Genomic DNA, 10,684 nt, shown 5'->3' on the forward strand with positions numbered 1-10,684 from the left:
TTACTTGCACTTGCATCCTTAAGGAGTTCCACACATTTGGGATATCTTCACAGCAGAGTTGCGCACTTTGCAACATGCGTAAGCATACATTCCTACACTCCTATACACCTGTCACAGAAGTATGCACATCAGCAGACATTTAGTATGTGCAAGAGTGCAGGTGCGGATAATGAGACAAGGCCAATCTTGTTTTGGGGGTGTGGTAGGGTGAGGTTTTGTTTGAAGCAAACGGTATATTTAGCCTACGCATTTAGTAAGGTTTTCAGGAATTATTGTCATTAGGTCAAATACCATGAAAAAACATTAACTTCCGTTTTAATACGCCATAAGGAAGGTTAAATATTGACGTTAATGGGTTGTTTATGTAAACATCTGGGACCCATTAACTAACATTATACAACTCTTCAGTTAACACGATCAAACCTTTAACTCCTTAAGCAGCACTTAAAAAAAAGTAATTCATATAGGCTCTAAGTTAAGTTTATTAAACCTCAGTATAAAACATTACCCAATTGTAGTAATCCCTAGGCTAAACATATTTACATAAAACATGAGAAATGTGCCAATGTGAGGAAGTTTGGAAGGCTTTTAATTCAAAACACTGACAAAAAATTTGTTTTTACCTAAATACCTCGCAATACTTTTACATCATTTTACAACGATCATGGCAACACAGAAGTATTTGAATTAAAATGGTATGGATATAGTAAAGGCCTATACTGTTTTGCTCTTTACATATTTGTAGATAGTATAGTATTTGGAAGCATTGTCATAATGATTTATAATGACATTGTAAGTGCATAGGGTATAGCCCATGTGGAATCCATGAATGTTACTACATGCAAACAGATGCTGACTAAATGGCAGAATTTCCAGTTTGGAGGTTCAGTAGGCATAATACTCAAATGAGTTCAGACAACAAGGGCAGGGTCATAAAAATGAAAAACAGCCCAGTTCCTTTTTGCAGCAAGATACTCAGTGCAGCAGAGCAGGTTGGGATTTCCTCTGTTGAAACAAAAAGAGTTAGGAAATCAGTAAGTGACATAATGCTGTTATGGTTAGATCTTGTAATCTGTTATGTTGGGTTGGTAACATTTGTAAAGATCATTCATCAACATAACCTGATTACTTTTTGGCAAAATATATTTTGACATTATTTGTTTAAATATACTAGAAGGACAGAAAGGACTTACTCCTGACTACACGAGCTGTTTTGTCTTTCATTTCAGTTTGTTTGATGGTACATTTGAAATCCTGGGCGTTGTCAGATAGTCCAGTCAGGTACAGCTCACAGACACTGGCCTTAATGGTGACGTTAGCACGGTGTCTGTATGTGGCATCTTGCTCCTCGGCTCTGTCAGTACTGCCCACAATCTTGTTCCCTTGTGTAAACTTGCACATGGGTGGTGGTGATGCTGACGCTGCTGGGTTGAAGTTGCACTCCATCTTCAAGTTGTTTTCTTTTGTGATACAGGAAGTCAGGTCTGTAATGGTCTGAGCTGTGGCCAGGCCTGTGAGGCAACATGAAGACATAATGCTTTCAACAAACAAAAAACATCACAGTGTGCATCAAGCATGTCCTTTGGGTTCTTGTGTTTTTCCTTTTACTGAGTTACAATGACTATTTGGTATACTGAACACCTTTGTCATAATAGAGAACTTTAAAAGGGTTACTTCTGTTTATGACCAATATTCTTCTTACCCAACAAACAGAGTGTGCCAATGATGTTCATGTTTCCAACTTCCACAAAGCTGTTGAGAAAAAATACAGGTTTGGGGGATAATAAGTTTAATGCAATACGTTTTCATGGGTTCTCAGAAAGGATCAAATCCTATAGTGAAATGCTAAAAGTGCATAATGCATGCAGCAGGTTATTTCCTGGCTGGTTTATGCTGAAGAAAGATACGTGTATCTGCCTTGGGTGTTAGAGAGATCTAATGTGCTTGCTATTTTCTCTAGCCCCACTAGCAGACCTATTAGCTACTACCACTAGCTTTTGACAAATCCACATCGTGTTCATGCATTGTGGCATCGTCATCTGCCTCATCTAGGCTTCATGCCTCGCGTGGCCTCAGTACTGGCAAACTGTCATCATGTGGCACTGGCCTCATGGCTGAAAGCAGATTGGGGTATTCAATAGATTTCTTATTTTTAGCAGAGAAGCCAGATACACTGGTCAGACAGAAGTAACAGTCACGTGATCCCTCTTTTCTTGCCATATCATTGGGAATGCAAATGGCATTGACCTCCAAGTCTGACCAAAGCTCTCATATTGTACAGACTTGGTCTTGGTCAACAACTTTACATCCAAAGTAGAGCTCATAGGCTTTCTTAACAAGTGCAGTCATGGTGCGTCAATGAGCCTTAAGCGTATACTCGCCACAGATGTGACAGAATATATTGCAGATGTCGCGACATTGACGAGACATTTCTGCTGTATTAAATCTTCCCAAAGAAAATAAATCCTATTGTTAAGTATACTAACTATGCTATTGCCTGAACATGTGCATCAACATGCATCCAAACGACATCTGTACATTTTAGCTGCTTGTATAACCTGTCTGCCAGCACCTAACCTGTCGAAGCATGCCCATTTCCCATTCCTAAAACAACATTTGCCTGGCACCTACGCTGAGTGCATGCCCAGGCATGCTTGAACTGACCAAAACTATATTAAACTTAAAATATGATAGGAAATCACAAAAATAGATTACATCTACAAAACTGTAGCTGATTTTTAAGTTGAAGTTTAAGGTTATTTTCGGCAGAAGGCAGAATATGTGCGCGGGGAGAGGGGGCGTGGCGGCGGCGGTTAGTGATTCACCCTGACAATTTCACATTAGTGTTATGGGCAAAATATGTGCGCATGGGGAAGGGTGCGTGGCGGCGGTTACAAACATGAAAAGAAGTTACGCCACTGCCACTTTTTTTCCCCAGTCCGCCCCTGTCAGCAGCCCAGCATCCTTGGAGTAGGCTATGCCAGAGTGTTCAGGACGCAAACATCTTCGTTGCCCAGTTTTACAGCCACAATTTGATGGACAGAAAGAATGCACACACACCCACTAAAATGTTAAAAGGCTGAGATTCGATTCGCATCACGTGGCAATAATACCAGCTGTTTTCATTTACTTGTTTTGTTGTTGAGAAGTAACTTTACCCGTTGTTTCCTGCCATCGTATTTCCTGGTACAAATAGAATCCAAATACTGAAGTCGGACCCGAACAGGGTGGGGTCACCTTCGGTGTTTGGATACGCATTTTTTTCGAAATGGAATTAAAACAAACGTCAGTCCATGTTAATCATAGACTTTCTCTCAAATCTACCATTACATGTTAAAAAACAATGGTGTTACATCATGACACTTACAATGCGATTTAACATTTTAAAATCTCTCCTGTTAACAATTGTGCATGTCTAGATTCCTTAGAAATAAAGACCATAATGTGCCAGTATGTGCATTTAGGATCATGACAGTTTTGTTATGTATATTTGTAAGGATTTTTTTGTAGTTCTCAAGACCATAAAGTAGAAAAAACGTTTCTTGCTTAAACATAAGGTATGTTTCAATTATTTCTATTGACTTGCCATTGATTTCAGTGGCAAAAAAAAAAAATCTAGCGAGGTGAAAGAAAGCCCATTTACATTACATTTACTTTTTTGTATAGGATACTTAATATTAGCACATACATTAAGTATACAGACCAGGGTCATAATTCATCTTACCTTTGGTCCGTTTATTTCAAATCAGAGCTGGCAAGACTCGTGGAAATCTGTTCCCTGTCAGAAGAAGAATGATCGTTTATGTTTATGTACCAATATAAGAGAGCAAGACAGAGAGGGGCGGGGGGAGAGAGACGCCCTTTGAACAAGCTGTGTCGTCGCAAACATTTCCATTTGTTCCCTGATCCGAAACGGATGCTCTGTCAATTAAATTGTAGACTCGACAGCACTGGCAGTTCCTGTTATGAGTTTTACCTTCCGTTATCTATTTTGTCACATAACATTTTGCGGTAAAGCCTAGATATTTCCGTGATATATCATATACGGACACTATGCCACATTTTTCTATCTCAGTCATCTATCTCATAGTCCTGTTTTGTTGAAACTGTTGTCCTTGAGAAGGCCAGTATCTCCTCAGAATGTCACACATTTTGCATGGTCTGCTGTTTGTCACATGGACAGCCAAAAGGATTTTAAGCCTCCTGAGGGCTGATTGTGCTGGGTGTATAATCCTGGTGTCTCCAATACAGGTTGGGTAAAACAAGGTACACCTTTGATAGTCTCACTGAACCCCATTCTGTCTCCTAGTGGATGTAAACTATTTATATATATATATATAAACTCACCATTACAAGTACTGGCATAATTTACTATGCAAGTTCACAAGCATGGGTTAGACTGATAGTGGATAAGGAGAAGGGCTGCAGTAAGCAGTGAGCATGATCCACATTTTCAGTTAAAACTGGATTATATTTTCTGTAGAATACACACTAAAACACTTGCAACTTTTTCAGGAAAAGTCTTCACAAACCACATAATTGTTACACGTTTATGAAGGTGACTCAGGACAGAGCCAAACTTGTCAGAACATCAGACATGCCTGGATTCATATGAGTAATAGAAAAAGTAAATTGTGCAATGTCTTTTCCAATTTAAGAAGGGGCAACTGACACACCAAAAGAAATAGAGATGCATTTACAGTCGTAATATCTTTATTTTCTATCTTTTGCCAATTTTCTACATTGATCCTTTTATTAAGTGCAGTGAGAGACAGAGACAGAGAGACAGAGACAGAGAGAGACAAACAGAGACAGAGAGAGAGAGAGAGAGATATGTCTCTTTGTGTGTTGCAGATGCAAATCATAGTCTTGAGTAATAATTGTTGATGCACCGCCAGGAAAGAAATCTTGTACAATATTAATAAAAGGCACAGTGTGGAAGCCATGCATTATTTATGCTTAAAAGTGCTTGATGAGCAAAGCAGTATATGTTGCAAGACATTTGGCATTTGAATGAGGGAAGCAGTGTCATTTATCTATAACTCACCTAAGAGACATTTAATGCAATTAGCAACACAGTGGAAGCTGAGGTGGTGGTAAAGTGGGGAGAAGATGAGAGTATTTAAAAGTTTGTTGCATGTACCCTCAGCGTGTCCACATAGACAACAATATGGGATAGAGATGCCAATTTCTTACCAAGATTTAGCAGCGAATATAGAGTACCATACTCACTAAGCTGAAACCCACTTTATTTATCTCTCTGCTTACACTGCCCTTGACCAAAATGGGTGATGCTGATATTTAATTTCAACATTGCATCGTGTGTCTTTACATAACAGTAGAAATACAATCTATCAGTGATGTCCTTCAGCCAGGCTGGTTCTCATACAGACTTGCTCCAAGGCCAAAATTAAGATTAGAATAATACAGGACCCATTAGCTGCTTTGTTTTCAGAGATGCACTACAAAAGGTTCCAGGCAAACGTGTTGTGGGGTGAGAGTAATGGAAACAGCCATTAAACCTATTAGCAGGAGGCTGCAAAATCTTATCAATTTCCTTTGATCAAATAACCACTGTCGCAGTACCAATAAGCCAAGGCTCTAAATAGGCCAGTCTGTAAAGAACATTATTTGACTGTTAAAAAATACAAAAATGCATACAGAAATTATGCTGATGATTGTTATAATGTATCATAACGCTCAGGTATCTTTGTAAATGCAGTGCAACCATGAAAACAATTACAGTAAATGATACTGTAAATGATATATAAATACCTGCTGTAAAGAACTCTCAAAAAAGTACAAAAGTTTGAGTGTCAATGCACAGAGTTCTACAGAAGAGAAATAGATGGTGCAATAACACTGAGGTCTAAAGGAAGACTTGAAACAACTGCTGACCCATAATGTGATAAAAGCTAACCTATTACAGAGAGGTATACCTATCCTTAGTGCAATAAATGGTAACCTATTATATACTACTAGTGCTGATTCCTGATTGAGTTTGGTGTATGGGCCAATACCAATCTATTGACTAATATGATACTACGCAACTATCTGTGCACAGCTCAAAATAGTGTGTACATGTAACATAATTTGACAAGATGTTTTGACAATACTGGATGTTGGTGTCTCCTCTGAAAAGGGTAATTTGGTAGTACCTTCTGATTACTTCATGATACTAGATTAGTATGGGTCCATTGTAGACACTGGGGATACAACTTAGAGACTCTATGTCATCTTGTATGCCACGTGTATGAGAAAGTTGAGTTATGTTAATACATACACAGGCTCGAGTACAGTTGATTGCAAAATACAAAACAAAATCATGCCCAGAATCAATCCAGCACCATCTGTATTAGATTGGTGCAAACAGGCAAGTCCTCTTGAGAGCTAAGGGGAGTATTTGTGGATGCTCATACAGCATTAGACCATCTGTATATTCCAGTCGAAAAATAGCACCATGCCTTCCGTCTCTGCAAACCTAACTTGACCTGATGTGAGGCTATAACTGTAGTCATGCAAGTGATCATGAGAATCAAATAAAAGTTAGTGTGGCTGAAATAAACCACACATATGACCCCCATGTTCTATATCGCTTTAAAAAATATCGAGAGTATCATTTAAGATATTTTTACAGAAAACCATACTCTGGTGGAAGCTAAGAGGTGAACAATTACCAGTGCATTATTCAATGATTGTGTAAAGCTCAATCATATGCTCATACTAAGGATAGTGTTACAAAACAAATTGAAAAAAAATATATATTATAAAACGGTCTTCAAAGTTGGTCTGCTGCACTTGGACCGACTTCTTGTTTGTAGTTCACCATACAGACAGAACCCCCAAAGAAACAGGAAGTGATATCACAATCCCAAGCAGCCATGGTCCAGTGTGGAATATTATGCTTATAGCAGAGCAGACAAGAACATTTTCTGCAAAAAAAGAGAAAAGAGTATAAGCTTGCAAGCTGCCTTAAACAGTAACTGGGTTTCATTTGTTGACATGCAGTTTTGTCTCTGTGACACAGTACAATTGTATTGTTTCATGCAAACCACTGTGATGACAAAGGAACACAGAAGTTTGTTGTATGGTTGAATGGTTAAATGTTGAATGGTCTTTCCAAGGCAAATGTGTTGATTTTGAAATGTGTTTGATATATCCTATATTTCTCTACTTCCTTTTGTGGCCATTTATATCACCATATCACCATTCATACTATATCGCTCTGCATTGCTAGGCTACTGACACCATGGCCATGGAACCTTGCTTAGTATTGTGTCATTGCCCTTTTGAGAGAATATTGTTTTTATAAGAAGGACCAGACTTAAATGCCACACTTATCACCTTTTCCACGCTGAAAAAGGTAATCTACGCACATCACAGCTCACTGCGACTGGGAAGCTCACTTCTACACACTGCACACACCTTTAAAACAGTTCTGACCCTAAAGGCCTTTTATACTTCTGCAACTGCGTTACTGCATGGTCACGCAGTTGCATCAAGGAACTCGTTTTTATTTATGGTTGTCCGACGGTTGTGGGTGTAGTAAAATACTTCTGAGGGGATTTGCGAGGTGTCTGAGCCAGCTATCTAATGTTAGCATGCTACTACCCACAAGGTAAACAGCAAAGAAAACGTGTTTGTTTGATTTTTTTTTGCTTCGATTTTTTAAAGGTTACACTGTGCAATGCAAAAACCCTGTTATTGTAACTGAAAAATATGTCTGAGGGGATTTGTGAGGTGTCTGAGCCAGCTTTCTAATGTTAGCATGCTACTGCCCACAAGGTAAACAGCGATGGGTTTATACCAAATCTCAGCCTTGCAGCTTGCGTAGCTTTGTCGGATAGTTAAAACAAATTGGGAGACGCACGCAAGCATGCAAGAGGGGGTACGTAACTACGCAAGGGGCTCTTGTGTGGCTTGCGTGCCTGCGTAAAAGCCGACTATAAATTGCGCTTAAGGGTTAACAATCATAATTACACCAGCAGTCTGCATGCCTGAATGACTGACATACTTTTGAATTGCTATGTTGCAACTACCACAGTTAAGAAGTGTAAAAATGAGTTGGTGTTTCTCCTCAGTGACACCTCTGAACTTTGTGTTAAAATGGAGGGGATTCTATATGTTCTATATGTAAATGTATAAGAAAATAAAAAATACTTCTTGGCTTGGAGCAGTGGCTGGATTTATTTATGGATTAATGGGAGTATTGACAGTCTGCATTTTTCTGAAGAAAAAAAAACACTTCACCGTTCCACTAAAAGTTATCGAAGAATGCTGATGCTGTAGGACCTCAGAGGTAAATACAGTATTGTATGTTTGATCTATTGAAAACTATCTTATGTCAATAGATTATCATCGTTTCTGGCAAAGTCCTCAATTGAATACTTACTCTGGTGAAATGCCATGCTGTTCTCCTTCCAACTACTTCCCTGATACACCCTGCAAGTGTAGGTGTAGGACCGGTCATCAGCCATAGGTGCCCAGGTGAGGCGGCAAATGGTTGGGGAAACCAGTGAGACATTGGCGCGCCGTCTGACCTCAAGGGTGGGGATGAGAAACGAGGGAACATTGGGAAATGTGGTTCCAATGATCTTTCCATCCTGCTTGAACTCACAGTATGGCCCTGGAATTTGATCGGTGGCTGGAAATTCACAGTCCACTCTCAGGTTCTTCTCTGTGTAGGTGAGGCAGGAGTATATCTGAGGGCCCATTGGTGTGAACCAGAACCCTGTTACCGTGGTGGATAAGACTAAACCACACACAGAATAGAAACCATGGGTTATTTGTAGTCATCAGTGTAGAGCATAGAAACATGACTATGGCTGGGACTTTTAAAATCAAGGTTGTTGTGTATTTTAAGAAATGTAAATCAACAGTTTATTATGCGCTATTTGTTTATGGGCTGGCAGGACTAGGACTAAAGCAATGGGATCTTCTTACCTAAAACGAGACTGGTAATTGCAGTTAGACGTGCATCCATAGTGTCGTCTTTGGTCAGTAGCTTAGGTTTAGTCCACCTTCAGGAGTGGTTTCGTTAATCAGACAGGTAGGCGAGGTGTACTGCGATGCTTTGGATGAATACATACATTAGTCTGCATGTGTGTCAGCATATGTGTCAAACTTGGCTAACGTGGACTGTAGGCTAACCTACAGCCTCTACAAAGCAGAAAATGGCTACGCGACTGCAAAATACATTATTACATACTGGAAAACTGAAACTGTCCAAGAAAAGAGAGCATTTTTACAGTAAGTGCTTAGACTAATGGTTTAGGCTAAATTTCCCTCGGGATTAATAAAGTATCCATCTATCTAGGCCTAGGCTGCAAATGAGGACGTCCGAATAAAAGCCACTGAGGTCATCTCTCATGTTCAACATCCTCCTTTTTTAGCATAGCCTACGAGGTTACGTGTAAAACGAAAAAAGATGAGAGAAAATCAGCCCGTGGACAATAACCCCAAAGAATAACCGAGCCATTCACGTAGTAAGTGAAGGGCAAGACAGAGTAACTGTAACGGTGAGCATTTATCCATTCAGAGAATTAAATCAAATACACCAAATAACAATTGAAAATGGGCAATCAAACCATGTGTTCACCATAAATAAAAATGTCTTGCACCTTACCGTAGTGTGAAGATGAACAACCGTGCCGTACCAGTCAAGAAGGATGTACCGTTACCAAAAATCCTGTCACTTTAAATGCGGATTGATACTACTGAGGTGCCACTGCACAGGCAGAGGTAATGCAGTCACCAGCATCAATAATTATCAAGCGATTATAATTGGTATGCTACACAGAGACTAACAGCTAAATATTAGGATACAGAAACTTGTGTTTTTCTGGAGAAATAATTATAATAATTTGAGTTTGGTAGAGTCTGGTTGTGGAGAATCAGATTCCCGTAGTAGAGGCCATTTCTCAATAATATCGACCACGCCAGTCAATTCTAAATGCCCTCGCTTTTCAGAAACGTTCGTTTTACTGAAACAACGCCACATTTTGTGAACTAGGGATAGACAAATGGGATATCCTATAGCCAGAACAGAATGGATGATGATCCACTGGTGGGATATGATGCATTTTCAAGATAAACAACCACCGCCCCACCTCTCTCTCACACACACACACACACACACACACACAAACCAGGGTAAGACTAGGTCCTGTACATTTAGGCTACAGTTAAAAATGTAAATAGCAAAGTGTCTGTAGTTATTATAACTTAACCCAGTCATCGGTGTGCTACAGAACTCACTGTTGTAAGTTAGCAATATCACAATGTTGTCGAAAAAAGCATTCTGTCTCTATGGTCACGCCACTTTGTCCTACCATTATTCAAAATGCTCAAAAACAGAATAATTTCAATGGGTTGTGGTGTCTGTACAGTATGTTGGTGGTAAACTGTGGGAGTCATTCTCATGCATTACCAGCTGAGGGCAATGTTCCTCACGAACCAGCAGAATAGTCACTGCTTGGGCTTACAATTAACGACAAGTTTATTATTTGCTTTAGTTTAAAAAAAAAAAGAGGTCAATAACCATGTGTAATATTATGGCTTGCTTTTAAAATGTATTTTGCAACAGCGAATGAAGTGAAACTAGGTTATGTAGAAAATAACAAATGTATTTTCTCACCGTCTAATAATGAACAAAATGCACAAAAGTAATTATATTAGCGTCTGG

The 10,684-nt window shown here is 39.3% G+C and overlaps 1 protein-coding gene and 1 long non-coding RNA gene across 4 annotated transcripts; both read right to left on the reverse strand.

Annotated features, from left to right (window-relative positions):
- Positions 1 to 464: 464 nt before the first annotated feature.
- thy1 (Thy-1 cell surface antigen) lies at positions 465 to 3,848 on the reverse strand. 3 transcript variants are annotated; one of them, XM_042708564.1, is made up of 5 exons: positions 3,725 to 3,848; positions 3,159 to 3,237; positions 1,703 to 1,752; positions 1,194 to 1,511; positions 465 to 1,005 (listed from the first exon to the last, which is right to left on the reverse strand). In XM_042708564.1, the coding sequence occupies exons 2-5, from the start codon at positions 3,173 to 3,175 to the stop codon at positions 902 to 904; spliced, it is 489 nt and encodes a 162-aa protein (XP_042564498.1). In that variant the 5' UTR covers positions 3,176 to 3,237; positions 3,725 to 3,848; the 3' UTR covers positions 465 to 901. The 3 variants fall into 3 exon arrangements, with proteins under 3 accessions (XP_042564498.1, XP_042564500.1, XP_042564499.1); XM_042708566.1 differs by lacking the exon at positions 3,725 to 3,848 and adding an exon at positions 2,900 to 3,004; XM_042708565.1 differs by lacking the exon at positions 3,159 to 3,237 and having other exon boundaries at positions 3,725 to 3,844.
- An 847-nt stretch (positions 3,849 to 4,695) lies between these two features.
- Positions 4,696 to 10,135, reverse strand: LOC116221526. The gene is made up of 4 exons (XR_004164169.1): positions 9,626 to 10,135; positions 8,944 to 9,071; positions 8,393 to 8,752; positions 4,696 to 6,932 (listed from the first exon to the last, which is right to left on the reverse strand). It is a non-coding gene; the product is annotated as an uncharacterized LOC116221526 (long non-coding RNA).
- Positions 10,136 to 10,684: the final 549 nt, after the last annotated feature.

Source organism: Clupea harengus, chromosome 8, assembly GCF_900700415.2.
Source record: "Clupea harengus chromosome 8, Ch_v2.0.2, whole genome shotgun sequence".
Classification (NCBI taxonomy): Eukaryota; Metazoa; Chordata; class Actinopteri; order Clupeiformes; family Clupeidae; genus Clupea; species Clupea harengus.